Source organism: Sander lucioperca, chromosome 14 (assembly GCF_008315115.2).
Source record: "Sander lucioperca isolate FBNREF2018 chromosome 14, SLUC_FBN_1.2, whole genome shotgun sequence".
Classification (NCBI taxonomy): Eukaryota; Metazoa; Chordata; class Actinopteri; order Perciformes; family Percidae; genus Sander; species Sander lucioperca.
The window spans coordinates 5,111,362-5,139,292 of record NC_050186.1 but is presented as its reverse complement, the minus strand read 5'-3'; the positions used below and the strand labels follow the sequence as shown (position 1 = coordinate 5,139,292).

At 41.7% G+C, this 27,931-nt stretch overlaps 1 protein-coding gene across 9 annotated transcripts; it reads left to right on the top strand.

Moving 5' to 3' along the window:
* The first annotated feature begins 76 nt into the window (after positions 1 to 76).
* On the top strand, positions 77 to 27,699 carry prrc2b (proline-rich coiled-coil 2B). Of its 9 annotated transcripts, none has more exons than XM_035991221.1 (32): positions 77 to 281; positions 6,069 to 6,246; positions 6,355 to 6,532; positions 6,985 to 7,087; positions 8,807 to 8,870; positions 9,053 to 9,196; positions 9,731 to 10,044; positions 10,231 to 10,355; positions 10,467 to 10,630; positions 10,941 to 11,028; positions 11,138 to 11,300; positions 11,886 to 12,225; positions 12,346 to 12,527; positions 12,573 to 12,591; positions 14,000 to 14,179; positions 14,297 to 14,501; positions 14,700 to 16,742; positions 17,647 to 17,810; positions 18,861 to 18,976; positions 19,064 to 19,205; positions 19,591 to 19,667; positions 20,683 to 20,970; positions 21,125 to 21,226; positions 21,403 to 21,595; positions 21,693 to 21,787; positions 21,916 to 22,043; positions 22,200 to 22,440; positions 22,609 to 22,776; positions 22,973 to 23,049; positions 23,211 to 23,283; positions 23,728 to 23,937; positions 25,140 to 27,699. In XM_035991221.1, the coding sequence occupies exons 2-32, from the start codon at positions 6,132 to 6,134 to the stop codon at positions 25,305 to 25,307; spliced, it is 6,669 nt and encodes a 2,222-aa protein (XP_035847114.1). In that variant the 5' UTR covers positions 77 to 281; positions 6,069 to 6,131; the 3' UTR covers positions 25,308 to 27,699. The 9 variants fall into 9 exon arrangements, with proteins under 9 accessions (XP_035847114.1, XP_035847113.1, XP_035847109.1 ...); XM_035991220.1 differs by having other exon boundaries at positions 14,294 to 14,501; XM_035991216.1 differs by having other exon boundaries at positions 6,358 to 6,532; positions 12,346 to 12,590; positions 13,996 to 14,179; positions 14,294 to 14,501.
* The last annotated feature ends 232 nt before the right edge of the window (positions 27,700 to 27,931 follow it).

The following is a 27,931-nucleotide window of genomic DNA, read 5'->3' as shown; positions in this document are numbered from 1 at the left end:
TAATGGACATTGCTAAAAAAGAAAAGAAAAGGGTGTTACTGGAGGTGCTAAAATAAACCAGCAGAGGCGCTTTCCCTGCCAACGACGTTCGGTTACGTATGACGCTCTGAACCGAGCCGACCAAGCCTACACAGGCCGGGTAGGACCCCAGCAACAACGCTGCGATCGGTTCAACCTATGAAGATTGGGCTTTTCAATCGCCATCCATCCTTTGAATAGACAACATTTTGTGGAAATATATCACTGTCACTGATCTGAAGATACACTAAGTCGTTCAACCGGTGAGTTATGGATACGGGTGATTATGTAAAATCTTCAGTTTTGCTTGTCTTCTCCGCTGCCCAGTTTTATTGTTGCTTTGTTCTGGGCAGCAGCCATTTTTAATCGTCTTGTCCTACATTCCCATCGCAGTCGTGAGACCGTTCTGAAAAAACACCAAAGGTTCAAAATATAAACATGGGTCTGAGTGTTTTATAGAGATTTCCACAAAAAAAAAACTGTTTAATAATGTCAAGCATACATGCAAATGCGGTGAAATCACCGGCCTGCCAGGGTTGTTTTTGAATGCTAGCTAGACTGGAAGTTGAACGGGATTGTTTTCGAACAAGCTGTGACTATCGAAGCTAACTCAGCTAACGTTAATGCTAAGTAAGAACAATATGCGGCGTATTGATATTTCTGCATGCTTGCTTGAAAAAAAACAAAACAGTAATTTATCCATATCTACACAGTTTAATATCCCTACAGTACCGTGGCCACTGTTGGCCATGTTTACATAGCCATTTTTCTTGAGCCACCAGCTAGCATATTTTACTAGTGATGGCTAGCAACTGCACTTATGGTCCTTTTTGACGTTCGTGTTATTACGTTACAATTTAAGTAATGTTAGGTAACTGTTAGTCTTTATCTGTTTATTTAACCATTACCGGTTTTGTTGTATCGTACTAGTTGAAATAGATTATGTTTTTGTTTTCGTGCAGCGAACTGGCTGGTGTCAGTTTCATGTGCTGGAATTAGCTTTATCAATGAGGTAACGTTAAGGACACCTAGCTACAACTAACGTTATTCTGCGGTCGTCAAAATGATGTCATACTTGTAGCTAGTATATTAATTTGTGATACGTGTTATTTTATATTGGTTGTCTGATTGAAATAACCTTTAAAATGCAAATATCGTTAAGGAATGTGTTAGCTGTCATAATGCTAGCTTCCATTTCTAAACGTCAACTAACGTTACATTCATAATTCGGTGGTCCTTGTAGTAATCTATTCTGAAATCAAAGTAGAAGGTAATTGCATGGTCTGTTTTGATACTCTGCTAAATCGACCTTGATGGACAGATTTTTCCCAGTAGTCCCGGTAAAACGCCTATGCGGAGCTTTAACGGAGCGGCCTTCGATAACCTACGTTATGGGTTTTCTTGTATTCGGCTGAAACGACCATATTGATTTGCATACGTTTGTGTATAAAATATTCAAAATATCGGCCGTAGCTAACGTTATATAAACTCAAACACGAACATTTTGCCCACATTATTAAAGCTTTGTCTCTCCATCTCTTCACATTGTTTTGGTAACGTTATTAGTGTGAAGCAGTCACTTTGAAATGCGTGCGCAAATAACGTTAGCCATCATACAAATGTTCTTTCGGAACATGTTTGGCCACGTATCGCAACATTTAACGCGAGAAAACACAATTTGGAATGTGCACTATATCTTCATCCTCGTCTAAACCATTTAATTTTAATATAAAATAATTCTTGAACAAACAAATAAGTCCTGAACAAATCTAGGTTTAATAAGAGCTCAACTTATTAATGAGATGGTGGTATATTTCATTTTTCATAATTTTGTTTATCCACATGTTTCTGTGTACTTATGCAGTTAGTGTTGTTAAAAGTTACTGTAGTATTTGCTGTATATTGTTGCGTTACATCTGGTGTATATTAGCATATTTCTGTTAGGGAACATGGAGTCTTGTAGCTGACAATTTCCTGTTATCCAAGTATGTAAGTTATGGATTTTGTCAGATGTGAACTACATTACAGGGCTCCAGAAAAACGTTTTACATTAACTTTTTCATTGGTGCACCAGCACATAATTTTGGTGCATCCAAAAATGTTACTGCGCCTGTTGCTGCCGCAGTCATATGTTTAAGCATTATAAGATAATAGTGTCTCACATGTTATTACATGTTTGCTTTTTATACATAATGCTACTTAGTTTAGATAATTATTTTACAGGCTAATAGTCTCTTTCAGAACCACATCTCAAGTTCAACTGATCGCAGCTATAGCTGTCTGTTGGGCGGCGTCTGCCTCCTCTCTGAACCCAACGCTACACACATACACACACGGAAACAGAACTGCAGGCGCATTGGTGCGACCAATGGAAATGGTTAGTCGCACTTGACAGATTTTTGGTGCAAACCATACAGATGTTTGCAGTGACTTCAAAGTGGAGTGGAGACTTGATCAAAGCATAGAACAAATATATTTGAAAAACTCAAAAGCAATATACCAGAAAACAATGTTCCCGTTTAATCCACTAACCTGAACTGTTCCATCAAACAGAGATAAGTGAAAAAAGGGCAATGCTCTGATTGATTGGTGTCTGGCATTAGAGTAAACAGTCAATTTATCTTGTTTAAACTTACTCACATAACTTTATGGACATGAAGGGCAGCATGTCTTTAGCATTGGTTTTGATCACAGCAACGCAGTGCTGTTTGTAAGTTATGTATTTGTACAAAATACCAGTAATCCTACACAAGGAACTGTGACACATGTCATAGACAATTTGGACATGTTGGTGTCTCTGCCCTCAGGTCAGAATATGGAATAAACAAACACTGAAGTTTCATAGCAGATGTAGGAGAAAATCACACTTTTTCATTATAAAGTCACGTGCATTTAAAGGAACACGCTGACTTATTGGAACTTTGTCTTATTCACCGTATCGCGAATACGTGTTGTAACTCTGTCTGACGCACCCATCGCTAGCCTCACTTAGCCCAGATCCTGGAGGTAATCGGCTCCAATTAGCCTACTGCTCCCAATAAGTGACAAAATAACGCCAACATTTTTCTATTTACATGTTGTGATTTGTATAGTCACAGCGTGTACAAATAACAATCACAACAACAACTCACATGAGACACAGCCATCTTCTAACTATATACATACTGACAACCATTCTCAGAAAGGCGAAGCACTGCTACTCTCTGCTCCTCACCACGGGGCTTCTCAGGTGGTGCAAGCAAATCACTCCGCCGAAGTAGCAGTGCTTCGCCTTTCTGAGAATATAGTTCCCAGTATGTGTACGGTTAGAAGATGGCTGTGTCTCATGTGACGTTATTTGTACACGCTGTGACTATACAAATCACAACATGTAAATAGGAAAATGTTGGCTTCATTTTGTCACTTATTGGGAGCTGTAGGCTAGTTGGAGCCTAGAGCTAGTTGGTTACCTCCAGGATCTGGGCTAAGCGAGGCTAGCGATGGGTGCGTCAGACAGAGTTACAACACGCACGGAGATGAGAAGGGTATGTATGGATTTATCTAACTCTGGGGGATACGGTGAATAAGACAAAGTCCCAATAAGTTGCCGTGTTCCTTTTAAGGACAGGAGTAGGGATATCACGTTACCAAAAATCTAGCAGTTGGTACGGATACCACCAAAAGTACACGATACTCGATACCAAAGTCGCCACCACGGTGTGTAAAAAAAACCCCCAAAAAATGAATTCCTTTATTTAAACATTTGAACATTACAAAAAACACAACAATAGTGGTAGCATTCACATCATAAAAAACAATTACAAAATAGATATATAATAATTATATATGCTGCCCCCATCATTTCTGGAAGAATTGCAACCTCTGTACCTTCATCACCAACAGTATCTATGCTGCTGCAGAAAAACAATTACTGTCACGTTTTAAGAATGTTGGTACCGAAGTCCCGGTTCTCGTGACATCCCTAGACAGGACAGTGCCTGCTTCAAAATAATGATTAAACACAAAAAGCCTTTTTAAATTTGGTTATGATACCTGTTCCAAGCCATGTTGTGTCAACCCTGAACAGAGCCGACATGGTGCAAGTGGTTTTTGTACTGGGATCTTGCTGAGGTGGCAGTTGAAATGCTTATGATCACTGTGTGGCCAAGGGTCCTGACTTATGGAAGAACCAGCACTGACATAGGACGTCTGATGCGGTACCTCACATTGGCTCACATCTTTGTTAAAAGTTGCACATGAACACATTGGAAAAACTATACACAGCACCCATCTGACCGCAAATGTGTGAGAAAATAGTCTGTCTCTAATTTAAAAAACAGATCAGAGAGAAAACCAGAACAAACTGTCCATCCATATTTACATCGCTGAATCTGATTTGACAGTTGCTTCATATGCTCACAATACTAACAAAGTATGTCTGATTTAAAAGTTGGAACTGGCATTATAAAGTTTTGCTTTGCAGTTTCTTTATTTGCTTTGCACTGGCATTTATGGGTAAAATACTGATTCATTTGGTTGGACTGGAAAGATCAGAAAGCTCTCTCTAATTCACTGCAGATGAATGCTTGACTGTCACTACTAACTATAGTACCCATCAGTGCTACCCATCGAGCTAAAACTATCGGCAGTGGTCGACCGCATAAGAAACTGTGGCACAGTGATGGCAAACAGCCCACTGTCTACTGGGGCTGTCAACGAATATTCTAAATCCGAATATATAGTTGAATAGTTAAGACATTTGAATATATAAATGTATATTCGAATATTAGAATATAGTGAAAAAAACTGCTCTACTGCGGCTATCTGCCTCGTTCGATCGTTTGTGGGCCTAAACGTTCAGTTCAGTTTCAGAGAATTCACAGTGAGCGAGTGGCTGTGTTGACGTTTCTATTTTTTTTTTTTTTTTCTTATTTGTTTTCAAATAAGCAGACGAATGCACAGAGACATGTCCACTGAGGTAGACAGCTAGTAAGCTAGCTAGTTAGCCCGTAACAGACAGCGTTCATAATAAAAACCTTTACAGACAATAGCAAACATCCTGAGCTCACAATAACAAGAAATACAAAGATTAAACTGAGTTTATCCCAAAGATACTTACATGTGCAACAGCAAGAACGCCAGGTCAGCATCGAATTTGCAGGCTTCTGTTTGTCTCAGTTCTCCCCATTTTGAAAACGCCAATTCGATGTTTACTTGTGTGTGACTCCACCATTCAACCCAAAAAAAGTCATATAACCATTCCAATGACTCCGAAGCTGTTCAGCTAAGTTAAATTAAGCTAAAAAAAATGGCATAGTTCCCCTTTAACTACAGAGACAACGAGAAAATATCGTCGTACAAATTCATGGAACAGCAAAAGCCTCTGTTGTTTATGACCAAATTACAAACGGGTCCGTGACGGTGGTGTAATCCGCGGCCTAAATAGATATTCGAATATATTCTAAATTGTGTGTTTTTTAAAACGAATACTCAAATGTCATTTTTGGCCAATTTTTGTGTGTTCATAAGCTGGAGAAACATTTCAAGCAAAGTTGATTTTATTAAACTTTGAAAACATCAATCCTATATTTACATGTCTCTTGTCTTTATGTAACCAAAAGAAAAAACAAAACCTACAAATCCTTAATTACAATTTGCAGTTTTTTGGAGCAAAGATCTTCACCTTACGGCCCTCCTCACCAGCTCAGGACCACCAGAGACCTTAGCGGCTGGAGCAACTCAAATTCAGCCAGCTGAGCACAAACCCCAGCACCAGTTCTGGGATAAGACCCCCGCCGCTGGGGTCTAATTCTGTAGGAAACACTGCATATGTATGCATTATTTATTCACTAAATCTGTTTCCATTGTACTTTGTTGCATTTTGCTTTTACTGATACACCAACTTTTCCACCCCGGGCAAGTATTTAAACTTGTTTGCGATACTTGCGATGCTAATGCTTTTCCACTCAGGTTTTTATGTGCAAATTTAAAAAATGCGCATTAAAAACAGGTGGATGAAAACGGACTTAGTGAGGTCTACTTAAGGTTGACATTTATTCTTCTCTTTGTAGAATCAGAAGGCACTGGGAAGAGGCGCAAAGAAAAATTTCCATACTCGATGACATTACATCGCAATGTCCGATCGTTTGGGGCAAATAACCAAGTCCAAGGATGGGAAAAGCAAGTATTCCTCACTCAGCCTATTTGACAAGTACAAGGGAAAATCAATAGAAACTCAGAAAAACGCAGGTAAGGTTGATTTTATTAGATTACATTCTTTACATCTCCGTTACTATGTGTCAGTCCCGTTGGTAATGTTGCTCCTCTTGCTTTATCTTCCTGCGTTTTCTCTCCCAGTAGTTCCGCGACATGGCTTGCAGAGTCTTGGCAAAGTGGCCGCAGCCCGGCGCATGCCCCCACCTGCTCACCTGCCGAGCTTGAAGTCTGAAAACAAAGGAAACGATCCCAACGTGATTATTGTTCCGAAAGACGGTACAGGATGGGCGAACAAGCAGGAACAACCCGATCAAAAGAGGTAAGGAGAGAAAGGTTAACACACTGTTGAAACTACTCTCTCAGCTGATCATTATAACAAAGTTCAGGTAAATCCACTGTGCTAAAAGTAATTATTTTATATTTTTATGCACTACAGTGTTTGACAGCCAGGCTGTCGAACATAAAAGAAAAGTTAGTAAGTTAACTACACTGGCTGCAATAGGAAGGTGCATTCTGAAAGACCAGCATCAACGTTAAACACTTTTATCCTTCACAGAAGGCAGCATCATGAAAAAGTACAATAGAGTTTTGTAAAAGTCAAGCTGTTGTTGCAAAGCTTTTACTATATGATTAGAAATAGTTGTCCAGTCTGTCAGTGCATGTCAGTCTAGGTTATTGTGTTTCTGTGCCTTTAATCAAGTCATTGTATCTTTTGGCCCGCTTTGACTAAATTTTACAAAACCTTTTCTTTTTTTTTGTGCTTATTTGTAGTTCTATTGCATCAATACCACAGCTGCCGGAGTTGCAGCCGCAGCTGGCTTTACAGAAATCAGTCTCCAATCTTCAGAAGCCGTCACCGGTAGCCAACCAGGAGGTGTGTATGTGTAGCTATGGTTATGTTCATCCTGGGATATCATAAAGATTGTCTTTAAACTGCCGTCTCTTATTTAATCTTCGAAAAGCACTCCTTAACACACAACTGCAAGACTAGGGCAGTTTTCATTAAAGGGATATTTCACCGTTGGAAAGATAAATATATCTTTAAATTGGGTCACTTATGTAGTAGAAATGTGAATTTTTTTCTTTTTTAGAAATTGGTGGCTTCTAGGCTGAGAAAAGACAGAAAATGTGTGTTTGGCTCATGTGGATGAAAGACACCAAATCCCAGAATGCACTTGCTTCGCTGCTTTAGAGTCCACTCCCAAGCCACGCCTACCGTTTACAGACAGACAGACAGTGAGACGGTCAACTCAACTCAAGTGTGTTTTATTGTCATTTCAACCATATACACGAAACAGCGTTTCACCATGGCTCAAGTGGTTACACAATTAAAATATATAAGAACGACATTATATAAAAATGACGAAAAAAATAAATAAATACGAAACGGGCTACATTTAGTGCACCCACATTATAGGCTCCGTAAACGCACACTAGCATTAGCGCTTGGTGGGCTGTAACCAAGTATAAACACAGCCGGTACAACAATAGTCCGGTACACTGTTGTTCAGCCATGTTTCCACAACAACAAAAACACAGCAGTCTCTGAACTTGGGTTGGGAGTTTCGTTGAAGTTGGGTGTAGTCCAGTTTGTTGTCTAATGAGCGGACACTTGCAAGCAGGATTGATGGAACAGGTGGCCGCCTAGCGTTAGCTTTCCGCCTAGCTGCTTTCCACTCCTGCACACCGCTGTCGAGGTCCCTCTCCCTGGTTAGCGGCATCGGGCGACACCGCAGGCTGAGGTGCTGGTCTCTGTAGCAGGCGAAGCTCGCGTAGTGTGTCGAGTATTCCGTCTGTAATGAAGTTTCCTGCATATTCTCCGATCTGTACCAATGTATCCCGGTGGTACACATGTGCGGTAGTTTGAATGCACATTATTGTTGCAAAAGTTTTCTGCTGAAAAGACAGAGCTCCCTGTTAGTGAAGCTTCAAGATGGCTGACACTCGTTTAGCTTCGGCAGTCTTCGTGTAAAGACGACAGTCCAACCCCCTATGGGCGGTTTGAAAACATGCGGAAGTAGCTCCTTCTAGTGGCTGTAGTCCATTTCCTCTGGGCAAAAAATCTTCCGATGACGGAAAACGACGATTTTTGCGTCATTTTTTCCAGACCCACAATACAGAGATCTCTCGTCTCGGGGACATGAGGGAGGGAGGCACGGTCATTCGAAAATACTATTGTGTTTCTACTGATACAAAGCTTAATGCTAAATCGGTGAAGTATCCCTTTAAATATATAAAAAAAAGTCAGGAAAAAATGCCACTCCTATGCAAGAAAACTCACTGCAGTCTTAAAATAAATGTGACTGAACAATTGCAGTACAATTTTACCTTTTTAATAATCAGTGTTGGTACTTGATGGAAAATATCATACATTCTCAGTTTGTCCCAGTGTGTATTATATACTTTCGGCTGTATTAAGGGTCTCAGTTTGACTCAGTGTGTCTGTTCTGTTCCAGTGTAGCTAAAACAGAGAGAAGATCAAGATGGAGTTGGCTGTTTTTAACCATGTTTTGTCAGGAAAAAAACCCTCAAAGGTCAAAGAGACATAATCAAAAGATATTTGACTGTGACTTGGTTTTCTTCATTTCCACAGAACACAAACACAGGTGGACCAAAGCAATGGGCCCAGCTAAATGGAAAGGCAGTAGAGCAAGATGGTGAGTCATCTCAGATTTATCTTTATGAGAGGAGTGTTTGAAATCAAATGGCATTCTAATGGTGAATCATATGTTGTCCAGGTTGTGACCCCTGTATGTCTATGGCAATTGGCACAGCATTCTTCTGTTTGCATAAGTTAGACAAACAGTTTTCTTTATGCCACTTCTTTCAATGACATCAGGTTCAAGGGCCTCAAACCGACTTCAGCCCTTCTCTCACGAGGAATTTCCCACACTGAAGGCAGCTGGAGAACAGGACAGGGCTGGCAGGGAAAGAAGCGGCTTCGATCCGTCGTATGGGCCCGGACCAAGCCTCCGCCCCCAGAGTAAGTCTTAACGCTTAGGAATTGGCTGACTCATAGATAACATAATGCCTGCTGAAAAGCAAATTATTAAATTGGTGGCAAGATTTTTTACATTAATAGCATTAACTAAAGGAAAAGACTTCCAACAATGGGAGGAAGAGAGTTTCTACAACCCAATGATGTGTGTCTGTTGATGTCATGCTGCACTTGAGTATTTTTCAAGCAAGTAGAACTCCTCAAACAGACATGTTGACATATTCTCACTGATTTACAGCCGCCATCCCTGGGTCGGGCAATTGTCCCTAGTGGCAAATGGGTGAATAGATGTCGTTTTTGAAGTTTCACCGGACAATTTGGGATGTTCTGGATTGGCTGTTTCAGTGATACAGAGAGCAATGACTTAGCACTACGCAATTAACTTCTGTCATTAAAGTCATGGCGATAAGGTTAAAAACAGTGTGGTATTACTTTTAATTTCATTTTTCGCCAGGGCAAGTCATTCCATGTAGAATTAGTTCATCGATGTTTCTGAAATCTCCCTCTCCCCACCTCAAGATGTGACGAGCTGGAGGGAAGGTGGTGGCAGGAACCTTCAACCCTCAGCCCTGACCCTTGGCCTGCCGGCAGATCCTGAGGGTAAGCTCACTGCCCTGGGTGAGACTGGCTCCCCTCCAGCCTTATCCCACCCCCCTTCTGCCACCGGCACAACCTCTTCTAGTGTAGTGACTGCTCAGTCACCAGTCCTTGACCCCAAGGAGCCTTCCCTGCGACCCGCCCAGCCAGTCCGCAGAACAACCGTCCCTACTGCCCTGCAGTACCAGCTTCATCACACTTCAACTGCTGTCTACCATGACATGTTGCCTGCATTTGTAAGTACTATGTGACTCCTTAAGGCCATTTTTTGTAAAACAAACAACAATAAAAAAGCGTCAGACGGTCTACTGGTTTTACTTGTACAAAATTAGCTGTTGAATATAGCCAGACACATCTCAAATCCTTTAGGTGGCTCTGTGTATTTCTACTACGAACACATTGCTTCATCCTGCTGTTTTCAGATGTGCTCTAAAGAGACACGTGAAGCCCCGGGTACAGACCATGTTCCGACCACCGTAGCTGCCCCAGCCCGATTTGACAGCAAACCCACTTTTAGACAGAACTACGCCAAACCTGAACTTGTTAAGTAAGTACATTCACAATGTGAGAGCATTTATCCATTAATTAAGTAGTTTTACCAAGAGGTTTGTGACGTTTGGCGATTGTTAATTTGTCTTTCTACCATCTCTGATTGCAGTGGTGATGTGAGAAGAGAGAACCGCTTTGTCCGTGCTACACCTCGACCCTCGTCTCAGCCCATCCGCAGGCCTGGTGACAGACCGCAACGCCCAGCCATCATTAATCCAGAGGACTTGAAGGATCTGGATGAGCTTGACAATGACTGCGAGGATGGATGGGCTGGTCAGTATTACTTGTTTAACAGAATAAAAGATTACAGTTGAATGTGTGAAGTTTGTGTTACATTAAGTTTCTTCTCAAGCTTATGAATATTCACTGCTGCACTAGTGTGCATGTGAAGTTTTGCTGAGTTAGTCATCATAAACCAGCATTTATTACCATTTACTGCTCTGACTTCATTAATGAGTTCAGCTTCTGTAATGTGTAAGTTAACCAGCAAAGAGCATGCAGATAGGATACGAAAGCCTGTTCCCAATGCTCTATATCCCATCCTACATTACTGCCGCTGACTGTTAGTTTGTTGTTTTTTCAGGACTCCATGAGGAAGTTGATTATAGTGAGAAGCTTAAGTTCAGTGATGACGAAGAAGACCACCACCACGGTGATAAAAACAGGATGTGGTGAGATCTCTTTCCTGATAGCTTATTATTGCTCTAAATAGGCTCACACTCTTGTTTTTTGTCATTATTTAAAGGGTTCCTGGTTTAATTTTGATCTGTTACTTTTTAGGGCTGAATGGGAGAGGGAGAACCAGCGTGACTGCCAATCCTCCCTAAATTCAGGTGAGGTGTCTTACACCCAGGAGGGCCCTGAGGAGAGCTATTCCTACCAACATCACCACCACGAGCCTCCCCGGAAGACCAACGGCAGATATCTCTCTACAGACACCCTGGTAACAGCACACCATGATGTTTTTTCCACTTTCATCTTCCTCCTCTGGGATGTCTTGTCTCAAATTAACTCGTTATGATATCTACAGTTAAAACACATCTTGTTCTTTAATCCCTCCGTGACTGGGGAGGGTAAGGCTACGCTACAGAGCATATGAATAGCAGTGTGCCTTCAAACACTCTTGAGTGAGACTCGAGATGACCTTGCAGTCACCATAGAGATATGTGTCTGACTACTAACTGAAAACGATGTGACATACATAATGGAAAGACTTTTTTTTTTTTTTTTTTGGGCCAGTTTCAATATGAAAAATCTGTCAGATGAATTTTGAAAGTTAAACATGAATAAACTATCAGGAATATTTTTTGAAGAAATGGACATGTTTGTTACCCAAAATATCAATGCTGGGGAAAAGGGATAACAACCTCTAAGCATGCATACTTTAAAAATCAGCAAATCCTTTGGTCACTAAGAGTAATTTCCCAGTTAAACCATTTCTCAAAGGACACATTATAAATAGATTTATATGTGCTTTATATATTATACTATTTACCTCCCCCTTGAATTGCCTCTGTTCCATCTCTAGACCCAGCAGAAAAACCAAGGTGAGCCACTGGCTGACCAGGAAGATCACCAGCGCCAGTCTCAGGCTCCAGCTAGGGCGAAGTATGTGTCACCTGAGCTGTCAGAGGCTGTTGAGAGGGCCCGCAGACGCCGGGAGGAGGAAGAGAGGCGTGCCCGTGAGGAACGGCTGGCTGCCTGTGCTGAAAAACTCAAAAAGCTGGATGAAAAGTTTGGGAAGACTGAAAGGCAGACATCAAGGACAGAGGAGGGCCAGAAGGAGGGAGAGGGCAAAGAAGTTCCACTTTCCCCAGACGGGGAACCAAGTAAAGGCCTCCATGAGAACTGGCAGTACAGCACAAAAGGTAAATTGCATGTAGACTTGTACATTTAGGCCTATCTATTATATATCAAATGTAAAGATTATTGCAGATTATAATAATAATATAAATTCTAAGCATGTGTTACGATTAAATGATTTCCAGATTTAACTGAGTGTCCGCCAGACAACTCTCTTGGCCATAGTTACCGTGAGGAATCTGCTTTCTCTAACTACCGTATCAGCGAGGATGATGTCCAGGAGCCCTCCTCCCCCTCAGGAGACTACAGTGGACGTCATCCCTCCAAACCCATTCCACCCCGCTTTCAAAAGCAGCCCCAGCACCATCAGCAGCAGCAACAACAACAACAACAACAACAACAACAACAACAACAACAACAGCAGCAGCAGGTGAGCGCCAGGACCCATAACCCATAAAGTCTTGATCCCAGACTAATGTGTCAATGTATTAGTGGCTGGTTTGTTAGAAGAGGGGTTTCAAGAGTTTGTGGAAGCAAAGATTTTTTAAGGTTGCAGTTATCAACATGCAAACAGCCTTGTGAAGGTTGTTAACCTATTTGTCTTTGATTGGATTTTCCGTTGTCAATTCTTGTCAGGGATTTTTTTGGAGCTGATGTTTGGTTATCTCATGCAAGAAGAACAGGAAATGCAATCTGTAGGGGGTGGATTTATTCATTTAGAAAATTTGCAAAGTTTCACTTCACCTGTCAGTGTAGGACAACACAGTTGTAAATTATAGAATGAATGATGGCTGAATTCCAGTGCTATGGCTAACTGGGACACATGAATAGAACGGAACCTTTCCTACTATGACAAGTCAAAAAAGGCTGATTGCTAGACTATATGGTAATTTTCTCCTTTCCAGAGAATAGCTGATGAGAGCAGCTTTAACATCTTCTGTGTTCAATCGTAAATGTGGAATTAAAGGATGGGTTAAAATTTTTTCAGTTCTCTTGAAATAAAATGAAACTGAAACTATCACAAAAAAGATCGATTACAAAATCACAAACAGTTACAGAAAACAAACTGTAACCACTGTACTCTCCTGGAGGACATCCTCTTGTCTGTTACTGGCAAAAAAAAAGACATAGAGAGGGTGAGAGAGATATTTTAGTTATCAAACATACTGTTTGACAATGACTAATAAAATTAGTGCTAAGGTGCACTCATAAACACACACACACACACACACACACACACACACACACACACACACACACCTTATACTCTGAATGCAAGCATTAGTTTAAATTCACTGACATGCTGGCGGGTCGAAAAGATTTATTAAAACATTAACATTTCAATAATTATTTAATCCAGTGACATTAGGCTACATTTTGCTGACAGGACACAGGCTGAATGGCAATGCATGGTAGCCCATTAGGAGTATTGTAACATTGCAATGCATAAGCGTCATTGACAAATAACTAACAAACATTACATGGAGCATAACATTAGCTGGTTTCACAGCAATAATGCCAGCTACTTCAAACAAACATGGGCCTGTTTCAGGATAAGGATTAGAAGTTTTATAGTTTGTAATGTACAGTAATGTTAATGAGTTCAACCTCTCTCATCTTTGTTACCAACGGTACCTACGCTACTGCAGAAAACAAGTACTGTGAAGTACCGGTTCTCATGACATCCCTACTAAGAAGACGAACACTGGAAAATATCCTCTTGACTTTGTTAACTCTGAATTCTTATATTGGCTTTAGCTGAATGTTAGAATTCATTTTTACACAGAGCAAGGGCTCTTAATTTTCTCTTACAAGTTGTTGTATACATTCTACAGGAACAAGTATACAAAATGCAGCACTGGCAGCAGTCAGGTCACCCTGCCCCATCTGGCTCCAGCCACGGCCAGCGAGGCTACTACCCCCCACATGTCCTCGGGTTCGATCCCCGCTGGATGATGATGCCACCTTTCATGGATCCCCGCATGACCCAAGGACGATCTCCTGTGGACTACTACCCTGGTACTGTCCACTCTAACTCAATAAAATGAGCACATACCTTCACATCTGAAATCATTTCTTTCAGGTTTTTTAATCATGGAAAAACTCCTATTTGAACACTGTAAATGTTTTCAGCAGGAATGATGAAACCCATGATCCATCAAGACCACCTGAACAGCCCTGGTTCCGATGAGGGATGTCATCCTAACCTGCACCAAGAGAGAAGAGCCCCTTCCACTGAGCCTTACCCTATGTGGAACCAAGATGGTTACCCCTTGCGCAGCTTCACTCCACCTTACCAGAGGCAGCATGAAAGCTCAGATAGTGGCCAGCCAGATGACAGGTCAGTATATTAGATCCTGTGAATTTTGCAGTTCTTTAATTAAGGCATTTTTTTGTATTTTGATAAAAGAAATCCCTGGAACTGACCTCACAAAGCAATATTAGTGCCTAAAACCGTACTTAGTGACATAGGCTCCCCTTAGTGGGCCTCTGTCTGTTTTGTCATTCTTCATCTTTTTTTTTAATCTTTTTTCCACAGAAGTGATATGACCTGCCCCCCACAGGACTCCTATGAAGAGAGGGCCAATGAGTGCTTGACCCACCCCCAAGATGATATCCCCCATCATGCTTACCAGAGCCGAGGCCCAGACAGAGAACACCAACACCATGACCAAGGCTTGCTGACCACTGCTCAGAACCTCTCCGTGAATCATGCCGATAGTGATTACCCAAAACAAGACTCTAGAGACAAGCATCTGAAAGACGGCTCTGAATCACACGATGAGACCTTAGATGGCTCCAAGGACAATTGGAAGAGAGATGGAGGCCAGAAACAAGACGGAGGACTCAACAATGCTCAAAGCCAGTGGTCTGAACCCAGTTCCAGTTCCAGTAGTAGTGTTAGCCAGCCATCTGAGACCAGTGGGCGCACCTTGACTCGCAGAACTGGGCCCATCAAGAAACCAGTACTCAAGGCTCTCAAAGTGGAAGAGAAGGAGAATGAGAAGCCTAAACCTGAGCCTGAGGAGAAGCCTGTCCCTTATCGCCTGGAGAAAGAAGTCCTTACTAATGTTTACGACTTGAAGAAAGATAACCAGCCTGCCAGCAACAGGCATGCAGCCTCACCTGTTGTTGAGAAACAGTCCGAAGAGAGGCAGCGTCAGTCACCAGCTCCCACCAAAACGGAGAGGCCTCTGAGCACCCATAGCGACGACTCTCCCAAGGAGAGCTCCTGGGACAGTTGCAAGAGCCAATCACCTAGAGATAGCCAGGAAAACCGGGAGCCCCAGGCACCTCGGCGTAATAACTGGATCTTCATCGATGAAGAACAGGCCTTTGGTGCAGTCAGGGGAACAGGTAGAGGCCGCAGTCGAGGCTTTAGGGAATTTAGCTCAAGAGGTGGAACCCGTGGTGGCCGAGGTGGAGACAATCTCAGAGGGGCTTATAACAACAATAACAACAGCGGCGCTCAGCGGACAGCCAGAGGCAGAGCACCACCGAGGGACCTTGTCAAGGTGGAGGAGTTCCAGAGAGGCAAGCCCCGCAGGCGAAATGTCAGTGAGACCTTGAGTGAAGCCTCTGAGTATGAGGAACTGCCCAAGAGGCGCCGTCAGAAGGGATCTGAAAATGGAGAAGGTTACACAGAGTCTGGAGAAGTCCGTAAGGCTGATAGAGACTCTTGGAGATCCAACAAGGTTTACACAGATGACCAGACGGCCCCAGATTCCAGAGAAAAGGCCAAGGCCAGCAGGGGCTTTGGAGGTCGCATGCTGCCTCCCAGACTGAACACCACTGGAAGTTACAGTCGAGGCTTTGGAGGATCCAGGGACATTTCTACATGGAGGGGCCGTGGGCCCCAGTTTAGTAGCACTGGTGGCTCCATGCAAGAAAATGGTTATGGTCCTGGAGCTGAGAGTACTTACTCCCGCAGACCACCTGTTGAACGGGAGACTCTCAAGTACCCCCCTAAATTCACTGGCTCATTCATGGAAAATGGCACAGAGGACCGTGAAGGAGAATTTTACTTTGACAATGACAACCCTGATAGGCAGATGTTAAGGAGACGGCGTCCACCCCGTCAAGACAAGCCTCCCCGCTTTCGTCGTCTACAACAAGAACGTGAACCTGGCACAAACCAGTGGACAAGTGATGAGTACATAAATGGAGAGTTTGCAAACCCATGGCCTGGTCGCCCCAAAGGCAGTGGGGAAGACAACTGGCCCAGTGGCCACTACTCTGGTGCCCGCTCTAACCAGCATGGTCAGGCAGAGGAATGGGAGACGGGATCAGAGAACAGCGACTTTGGTGACTGGAGAGAGAAGCGAGGTGGAAGTGGAGGGGCAGCTACACAAGGACATGGTGATATTCCTTCAGAGTCTTGCCATAGTGAACCAGGCTCAGGTGAGAAGAGGGAACTTTGCAAGAGAAGCTTCTCCAGCCAGAGACCATTGGTGGAACGGCAGAATAGAAAAGGGGAACCATCACTGCTGGAAGCGAGCAAGATGAGACATTCACCTGATAATCCCCCTACCTCCTCCAACAGGAGTGACAGTTGGCAGAATGGAGGGACTTCTTGTAAGAGGTGAGGTGAATAATAGAACAAACTTCAAGTTGAAGTAATTGCCCTTATCCTGTACCACCTGGGTGAAGCATCCTCAATATGTGCTGGTGAATTACTTTAATGCTTTAGTGTCTGCTTGTTATAGTTTCTTGGAAACCAAAAACACAGGGTGTCTCCTTATTGTTTACAGTAAATACACTCTGGCTTACACTCAGCAACAGGACTGAACACAATTTCTTTGCTCACCGTTTATTTGAGCAAACTAACTATTTTGTAGTACAAATGTATGAGCGCAAGTGATTACTCTACATAAAGAAACTGTTTAATTGTTCAATAAGATACCTAGCTTTCATTTTACCAGCACTGATTATACTGCTGGACATTCTGATTTAGTTAAGTTCTGGATTGTTAGTGAACAGGTATCTGTTGTTGTGTCTGTTGTTAACTTGTACCAACGGTTAGCTTTTGAGGAGTAATTTTTTCTTGTCTCTTTACCAAAACTGATTTGTCACTACTCACTACCCTTAAGATTCCATTCTGCTCCTTTGTTTAAGGAAGTAAACATGTTTTCCCTTCTATTGAACAAAGCCTAAGATACTGAGCAGTACTCAACATGCAGTCGGTCCCAGATGAGGGTGTAGCTCAGTTTCATTGGCTAGATGAATGTGGGAAAGGCACCTGTGCCTGACAGGAGGATTGGTTACTAACACTGTAGACCACGTCCCTCCTGATTTTTTCTTGTTGTTCCACCTGTCATCTGTAGCCTTCACTGAACTTAAGTGGCTAACTGAAAGATTTGTTCTAGATATTTGTTTTTAACTGCCAAAGTGATACTCAAATTGACCACAACATTCTCGAGATGTTATTTGGTTGTGTTGCCATATCCAATTAAAACCCATTTGTCTTACTTTTTCCTGTTTTTCAGCAGGAGCCCAGATGAGTCTGGCCCAGTCTACAGCATAGAGCAGCCGGAGGAGAGGGAGCCCAGTGAGCCCTCGGGGAAGAAATTAGACAAGGACCTCAAGCAAGGACCTGTCAAGGCAGACATAGCCGAACCTCTGTCCCAGTATGAGCTCAGCAGCTATCCAAGTGAGTTCAATCTTTTTCAATTTAACGTTTTGTGTTGTCCTTGTTAGAAATTAAATGAAAAATTCTAAAGGTGAACTGTTGCCATCTACATTGAAAAAAATCCCTGCAACATTTTTAGGGTAAATACTGATTGCTGATCTCATTTAAATGTTCAATATGTAATATTTACTGTATTTAATTACAAAAGTACCACAATATGTCATCAAATATTAAGGAAACATAACTTCTCTGACAACAATGCTAAAGTCAGTATATTCTCCTTTTAAAATTTCCATTCTGTGGCAGAATGTCTGTTTTTGTTTTGGCCTGTGTGTCAACTGCCCATTTTTGACATGAGACTCCAAAACAACGGGCTGCAGTGATGGTAGCAGCAACCAAACACACTGGATTAACAGAGATATTTCAATCTTCCCGACCTAAAAAAAACTTGGCATCTTTCTAAACAGTTGCATGACCAGAGACATGGTAAAACAGAGGTAAATATTGGAGATGTATTTAAAAGATGGAGACCAGATTAGATTAGAGCCCAAAAGGACACAGAGTTGGCTAATTTCCTCCTAAACAGGCAAGCATTGACCCTCATTAATTTATATTATAGATATTAATAGCGGTCATTGTTACGTTAAGCCGATAGAATGTGACTGTCAGCTGGGTACAGAGCTCCACGAAAGCACAGGCTTTTATAACCGTCAACAAAGCAGCATCTAGCTGCGCTGTGGAGTTATGTCTGGCAATGCGAGACTAGCATCTAGCTAACATTGACATTGTGGGACGTTGGGTTTAGCATTTGCAACCTGGCAACCCCCTTGAACTTCGATGCTGGGAAGGAGGGGCCGGGGGAGACGACTCTCCAGTATTTGTAATTTGGACTGCAGTAACCATTTTAAACACTAGCTGTCAGTATTACATATTGGACCTTTTACGTAAAAACAAACAAACAAACAAAAACACCTAACAAACCAACCTGATGATGAAACCGAAAAACAGGTAATGTTCAGTACTGCAGTTCCTACCTATCTGCAGATCATTTTTGCCTGTTTTGTTTTGTAGTTGAGGGGGACACAGGGGGACCAGTTTCTAATCCAGATGGATACCAGGATGCCCTGTCAAAAAAGCAAAGACGCCCACAGGAAGATGATAGAAGGAGGAAGGAACAGGGAGCTCCAGTAAGTTAACATATGCTCAGTAATTATGCCAAGGATAAACAAAAAATGTGTAGTTTATTGAGCTTTTCTCATTGTTGCCTGTATTAGGTGCCAGTGAAAAACAGGACTATCACATCCAAGATACCGCCACGCTTTGCCAAAAAGCAGGGAAGCTTGGGCATTGAACAACCTGAGGAAGGGCTTTCTTCCAACAACCTGGGAACTGAAATCTGGGAGACAAACAGCTCAGGTAGGAGACATACATACCGTTGTAAATGCTTTGTTCTTGATGTTTTTGTCTGGGCTATTAAGCAGTAGCCTTAGACACATTATAGTAACTTGAAATTGTTAAAGCATATTTGCTTTATTGCTACAAATAGCAGAAGTTAGCTTTGTGCAGGTTTTTCTAAAATATTAAAATGAGACAGTTTATGATGACATTTCTTAACCTTATATTTATTTTTCAAACCGCCAGAAAGAAGAGATGTTTAGATGAAATGATTTAAAACATGCATCCCTAGTTAAAATGTCAGTTTTAGTTTTTCAACACTTACCAATTTTTTAGATGTTTTTTTTTCGAATGGAAATTGTGTGAAAATAGATACATTGATTTGATATTTATTTATCTTTTTTAGCTCTTTCAGTACAGTCTTCAGGGGGAGACTCTTGGACTAAACAGGTGTCTTACACTGGGAGCGAGCCCAACTCTGAGGTAGTACAATGACTGTATATATTCTGTGTCTGTGTTGTTTGTCTGCAGTTAAAACTAGTGGTGTAACGGACCATAATTGGTCCGTACAGATCAACACTCACGGTTTGGAATGCATGTTAACCGCGGATCAATTGCAAAGTTTAACCATAATAATAGTGTGTGAAATGCATTTTTGCTGTCGCTGTTACTTGAAGTAAGCTGATAAATTTCTATGAAGGGTTGCCGTGAAAAGATACAGGCAATGGAATTTTCACTTCATGTGAACGGCGCATGTTAAAATTTGGTGCTTATGTGGCACCGGTGTATTAACAAGCGGTATCTAACGTGGATTTCGGTGCCTCATTTCGGTGCCACTTAAATGTTTGCGCTGCTCTCTGATGCTCCAAAACTGACATTACAGGCAACCGAAGCATCGCTGCATGTCACGCTAGTAAACACTAACGTTACACTTGGCATTGGGTAACGTTAGCCTACGGTTAGCTAGTAGCTGGATTAAACATGGTTAAAATGCTGACGGCTAAACTGTAAATGGTGTAAAGTGTGTCTGTATTTCACTGTAGAGGATTCCAACACCGGGACGTACAACCATAGATATAAAACAGTCTGCCACTAAAGCTAAGAGCTAAAAGACACAAACTAGCACTTGGTCACTGCTGTTGTCAACCTCGTGGTGCATTCAAAGTTACTGTAAAATACCCTTTTCTCATCTGTTTTTGACGTTTAACCGCAATTTACTGGGGAAATAAGTAATTATTGTTGAAAGTTAATGTTATTACATTTTTAATAAATCATTTAAATTCCCCCTTTTTTTTGCTGATCTGAAAATTGATCCGTGACTCAAAACCGGGATCCGAACCGTGAGTTTTATGATCCGTTACACCCCTAGTAAACCATTTCTGAATCCCTTATTAGTTTTTTTTCTGCCTCATTATTGACATATAACTAATTGGCTACAATGGTATCTGATTCAATTGAGAAACCTAAACAAATTTTTGCCAATTCTTCTTTTGGCCAGGACTCTGATGCTGGCCCAGAGCAGAGTAAAGAACAGCACAAGCCAGGGCCCATCGGAAATGAACGCTCCCTAAAGCACCGTAAGGGATCAGAAGCTGTTGATCGGCTGGAAGGTGGCCCAATTACGCCAGTCAATGGTGTGGACCTCCATGTGGACACTGTGCTGCCTGTTCCTCCTATTGAGTTTGGTGTCAGTGCCAAAGACTCTGATTTCAGCCTACCACCGGGCTCCACCCCAGTGCCCGTGTCCAGTTCTGTCAACAAGCTTCAGGAGGCTCTTACCACCAATGTGAGTGATTATATCTGTACTTATGTGGTGTCTTGTAAATAAAATAACAAGGTCATCCAAATTTTGATAATAGAAGAGTCTCTTTTGTTGCTTAAAAATAAGAGATATTGACATGCAACTGATTGATCCTGATCTTTTGTTTGTTTTTAAACAGACGGCTCTCAATCAGAGTATCCCCATGCTGCGTTCCAACCACCTACAGCCGGGCATTAACCTCAACCCCATTTCCTTTCCCAGTGCTGACCTCACTCTCAAGGTATTTGTGTAACAATCCAATGTATACATAGCTATATATTTACATACATATAACAAAGGAATGTCCATTTATGCAACCCTTTCTTGAATGGAAACTAATATAGTGGGAACATACAGGCAAAACTGAGTGTGTTATTTAAACATGCATATCAACCTTAAATGTTTATTTTTCTTCAGATGGAATCAGCACGCAAGGCGTGGGAGAACTCCCAGTCCCTCCCTGAGCAGGGCTCTCCTGGCGGAGGTGCTTCAGGTGCTCAGCCTCCCTGCAGCGTTGGCTCATCCAGTGGTGTTAGCTACAGTTCCTTTGGAGGGGTTTCAATGCCTCCGATGCCTGTGGCATCAGTAGCACCTTCCATGTCCATGCAAGGTAAAACTTTTTTTTCAAAAAAAAAATTCTCTATTTAATGGGGGCTTAATCTTTGAGGGGAACTAAACTAACAGCCTGTTTAATGTCCCTTCTCTAGGTAATCATATTCCCCCATTGTATCTGGATGGACATGTTTTTCCTAGCCAGCCCCGCCTTGTACCTCCCATGACCCAGCAGCAGACCTACCAACAGGTAGAGAGATAAACACACACACACACACACACACACACACACACACACACACACACACACACACACACACACAGGCGTGTTTGTGTATCAGCAGAATTGTCATTATCTTACATTTGTTCATCATTCAGGCGGCCGCAGCACAGCAGATTCCGATCTCTTTGCACACGTCTCTTCAGGCTCAGGCTCAGTTGGGGCTTCGGGGAGGTCTACCTGTCTCTCAGTCTCAAGAGATGTTCAACTCTATTCCCCCCTTCAGGTACTGCCCCCTCAATTTATCATGGAATTTCTACTGTGCCCATTCATTTGCTTCACTTAAGTCATATTATCTGTTTCATGTATGTGATACCTCCATGTAGTTTATATTTTCCTTTCACTCATGCTTTTCACTGCTGCCCTGTCTTGCTCCTTTCAGGTCCCAGGTTTACATGCACCCCAACCTGTCACAGCCCAGCCCCATGGTGCTGTCGGGCGGAGCCCCTCTCAAAGGGCCTTACTCTGCTTTCCCTGGCATGCAGCCCTCAGACATGGTCAAGACACAGTCAGGCTCACACTATCAGCCTATGAATGGCAGCCAGCAGCTAGTCTATGACAGCCAGATGAACCAAGGGCCTGGTATGGGTTCCTCCCAGCTAATGGACTCTCAGCTCATCCAGGTTAGTGGATTGCTGAAGCTCAGTTTCATATTGGCTATTTCAAATGGATTTATTAAATTGTCCATTGCATTCATGTTAACCCAGCAAGTATAAGCCTTCATCGCATAAACAGACCATAATTGGGACTGTTGGTTTAAATGATAACAGTAAAATCCTTTTTTTCACTAGGTGACCATGCCCCTACCAGGCTCTCAGCTCCGCTATGGCTCAGCTCAGCAACATCTCATCCTCCCACAGTCCATCCAGCTGCAGCAGGGACAAAACCTGTCAGTCGGGGGCCCACGCCGAATGCTGCCACCTGGCTCCCAGGCTTCGGTCATGACTGGCAGCCGAGAGGTGTGACTTATCTTTTGTTGCTCAACCAAAAACTGATCTGTTCAGTCATTAGTGCAATAATGGAAGTCAACTCCCATTTTGTCCCACAAAAACATGTAGACAAATCTGTATAATGTTGCATATATCTTATCTATAACTAGGCCACACATTGTTTATGTGAATTGACAGTGCGTCTTTGTTATTGCCCAATACTCAGGGCTCACAGATGGAAATGAAAGGCTTCCAGTTCTCTGAGAAGAATCATTCCCCAGGTATATCCGGGGGGTCCTACAGGTGAGTGGAAATGACTTGTGCAAATAATATAAATTAACTGTCTACAACACACATGCAGCTTTGCTCTGTCAACAAGTGTGACATGGTGTATCACAAATGCACATTTTAGGAAATGGATTGTAAAGCTATCTTTTATTTTCTTTCTCCCGTCACCTCATCAGGCCTGGGTCTGCCAGCCCCAGTGGGAAACCCTCTGGTCCTGGGGGTCCTCTGCCTACACATTTTGCTCAACAGGTATTTATTTTTCAATTATATACATACTGAGATATGTTTAATTTAAATGTTGATTGGGGCATTTTCATTCTTGGGCCAATGGGAGAGGTTTATCAACACCTAATGCTGATGAGTTTGGGACATTTTCAAAAGTCTGAAAGCTGCCGTCAAAAAGTACTTCCACGTCCATCTTTCAAAAAAGATTGCCCAGGGTTCACATTGTTAAGAACATGATTGGTTTAACGCATCCACATTTGCATCACCTGTCATTATGCAAAGTTGGAATGCAGTATAAACCAACTATATTTTTAAACACACTGATGGAATGCAATTGAAGAAACAAACCTGCGACTGAATTCAAGTATTTGGACCAAGTCTGGAAATTCCCCTAAGAAATTCAATACTGACATGCTAATTATTTGTGTTTTCATTTATCCCCCTCCCCTTCTTTCCCGGGACCAATAGGTCCCAACTTGCCAGGGCAGCATGGTGATGCACATGCGGCCCCCCACCACTGGCCCTTTCCCCAACCCCATCCAGAGACCAGTCATGCAGGTCAACAAGCCTGTCATCATCCGCCCCCCCCCTTACCCCAATCCTGGCCGCGACCTTTCCCACTCCACCCCTCCCTCGGCCCCCGAGCCCCATGTTAAAGGGCCAGAGGATGGCATGAAGGTGAGCCACCCACTGTAAATATAGGTAATTTAATTTTATCCATTTTCTTTTTCTCTATTTGCATTGCTTGTTGTATGTTCCTTTGACTTTAAGTGTAGAGATGTAGTTAACATATCTGAGAGGTCTTGACAGGATACATTTGTAGTGCTATAAGACTTATCTTGGATAGTATAATTCCATACTGGTATAATAGTAATATAGATGTGTTTATACAGGGTTTCCGTGGGGTCTTAAAAAGTCTAAAATTTCAAAATCAAACTTTTAGGCCTGAAAGTCTTAAATTCGCTGAAGTATGGTGTTCTAGGTCTTGAATAATTTTAAACGGGTCTTATTTTTCCTACGTCTTTGCAACACTACCTCTAATGCTCTTTTTTATTTTTTCTATTTTTTTTTTTTTATTATGTAGTTTTTTCTTTCTCTAGTACAAATATCATTCGCTGTATTACGACTACAAATGAGACCAACATGCAACTTATATTGAAGCCAATCAGCTTTCGTGTGATTGGCGCGAGTCTCTTTCGGATTGTACCACCGACATAAATATTTTATTCTTCAGCTTTGGGGAAGTGCAAGTTCAGCGTTACTTGGCTTGAAAAAACTGAGTTTAGGGCTCAGTTGATGTTGTGATAAAGGTCTTTAATTTCATTCATAATGGTCTTAAAAAGGTCTTGAAAAGTCTTAAATTTGACTTGTTGAGACCTGCAGAAACTCTGTTATAGACTAAACTGTACTATGACAATGTTTTACAAATGGTTATCTAAAATAGAAAAATAGTCAGCATGGATTCAGCATGATAGTTATCGTAAGAAATGGTCAAGTTAGAGTAGCATTTAAAAAGCCTTAAAAATAGGATCAGAGATGAGACTAAATCATTATCTCTGTAGAATCATAAGCATGTTATGGTAAATGAGGTAGAAGTATGGTGTTCTGGATAGCCGAGAAGCTTTCCTGCCTGACACTGTAAAACTGATTTGTTATATTCAACAATAAGTAATTGCCAATACTGCTTTTCCAGACAAAGCATAAATTGTCCAAGTAACTGCTAAAATTGACAGAAACTGTGCAGATGTTGAAAATCATCAAAAGATTGTTGGAATCTAGTTTTTTTACCCGATAGCTGAGCATCAGTATGTTAGTGCATAAACCTATGGTTTTCCAGGCTCTGCTGTAGGTCTTAGTAACTCTGCCTTTTCTTTGTGTAGAATAAAACCATGCGGGAAGTGCGAAAGGCAGTGGGTGAGGGCAAGACACCATCTGGGGGCATGACCAGCAAACTCCAGGAGCCCCTACCCTCCACAGGGCAAGCCAAACCAGCACGCACTGGAGCCATCAAACCCCAGGCTGTCAAAGTAGAGGAGGGCAAGGCATAACAATGGACCTTAAATCCTCATCATCACTTAGCCTGCCAACACAAGCCCCTTGACCAATGTTCCAAGACCCACGTTATCCAAAGGCACCATGGCAAGGGGCAGACATCGTAATGAATTACCCTTCTTGAACTGTCAGAACTGGACACCATTTCACACCACGTATAGAGATATATAAATATATATAAATATATACATAGACACACAGTCTTTTAAGCAGATCTCTTCAAGGTCCTCTTTAATTTATTATTAGTCACTTTTAAGGGGAGATTGGTAAAGAGAAAAGATATTTCTGTTTTTTTTTTGTTTCTCTTCAAGGTGGGGAAAATAAAAATGGCCAACTCAGACAGATGGTTCATTTTTCATACCATTTTGCCAAACTGTATTTACTCCCTCTTATGGACTGTTGCCATTAATATCAGGCAGACACTTGATATAACTCACTATTAGGAAGCAAAGTATTTTTTTTAAACAAATTTGAAATGCAGTGGGGCACTTTTTTTTTTTTTTTTTTAAATCATTTTTCATTGGCATTTTCGCTGGTAAATTTAATGTTAAAGTCATCACCCATTCCTGCTATTGGTAAAGGACTTACTTTCTTAAAAAAAAATCCAATTTGTGGACATCATTGCATGTCAACATGTCAAAAGTCAAGTAATGCATCTTCTGGGGTACTTCACCCAGTCAATGAACTGTGGCAAACTGCTTAGATTGGTAGAAATCATTTCTTTTCTTAATACTCTGTTCTTTGCTTTAACATCCTGTCGCTCGCTCTCTTCTGTATGTAAATTGAAACTAAAAGGTGGACATTTTACCAAAATCATGTTGCTTCCATGGGAACTTCACTGGTATTGATACAGCGTGTGCATGTGATGTGCTGAATGTGTGTAAACTTGCGGGACTCCTACTTAGAACAGAGCAACATTTCACAAAGACTGTACCTGAACTCAGCATTCATAGTGCTGCCATTGACTTGTGTGGATTTTGTTCAACCAAGCTGGCAACAATTTTTTTGGGCTCATTGTAAAGTTTTTTTTTGTGTGTGTGCAGGGGGGGGGGGGGGGCTGCATTCGCAATTGCTCTAAGGACCCCTCAAAATAGCTGATTGAAATGTTTGCTTTCTTATCGCTTTGTTTGGGTTGTAATTCATCAAATTGTCTGTTAATGAACATGTGATGTAAGTGATGATTTTTACATCCCTAAGTCTGGGGTGTTAAGCTTTCTTCTTTAAAGGCTCTTGAAAGACTTTCCTCTCTAATTCTGGTAAAATCCCACTTAACAGTACTGTGGGGGACTTGCAAAAAAACAGACTCATCACCATTTGATTATTCAGCATCTGGTCTCTGAGGTGGCACTAGCAATAAATGCAGCCTAACTATAATCACAATCAGGGTCCAACAAGAAGCTAATGATCACAAACGAGGGGCATATAGCATTGCTTGTTGAATAAAATACGTTATTTGCTTAAGCTTTTTTGTGAGCACTGCAGTTCCAGTGGACTACGAAGGACTTTTAAAAGTGTTTGTTCTATTTGAAAATGTGAAGCTGTTGGAATCATCTTTTATTCTGTTTTTTGTAATGGACACTCTATTGAAACTCACAATGCCTGTCATAACTGGTTAAATGTTATTGCTTACCATAACGCTCCATGACACTACAAAATGTTAAGATTTATCTTTGACAGTGTTTCACTGGTATATATGTATATGCATACTTAACTGTACAGTCGAGCCTTGTCAGCGAGGGGAGGCTTAAACCCACATTTCATTTTAGATATTGTGGCACTATAAAGGATTTCATGTTGGAAAGGTCACTGTGTTCTCAGAATGGACTGCTTTCACTTGTTGATAGGTTTAGTGGGCTTGGAGTTTTTTTTGCCTCATCCCTTACTGCAAAAGATCATGATGCTTCTCATCATTGTACCTGCACCAAAATGTTGCCCTGAGTTGTTTTTTTTGTACTTTTAAGATGCATATTTCATTTTGTCAAAGGACCAGTGCTTTCTACAGCTGATCTGGCATTCTATTTATCCTACCTGATCTTTATCCTTTCAGATATTTGGTCATTACTCTCCCTTGTTTAAAAAAAAAAAAAAAAAAGAGCTTATTGAAAGAAAAGAAATAAAGCAGTTGTGTTTTCTTAAATGTACTGTTGATTCCGTATTCTCACTTTGTCATATTAAAATCATGCATCAAATTCTTGTGAAAGCAGAAATGATGGGAAAATGAATTTAGGCTGTCCAGTACAGTATCTGAAAAACACTGACCGTTCATATGTGGTGTTTTTAGCTTTTCACACAGCATTTCGTCCAGGCACCTGAGCATCTTTTCTCATTAGCTACACCTTATATGGACCCCATTCTCAATCGAGCATTTCCACTTTAAAATAAGTTTTAACAAAAACATTTGGTTTGGATGGACAGTTTTGCCATGCATGGTTATGCCATAAAACCATATAACTACAATACACAGTGTATTTCATGCACACAAAGGTTTGTAGATGTGCTTGGTTACGCTATTTATTTATTTTTATTTATTTATTTATTCCGGCCGAAATGGGTTTCCTCAGGAGGGTGGCTGGCGTCTCCCTTAGAGATAGGGTGAGAAGCTCAGTCATCCGTGAGGAGC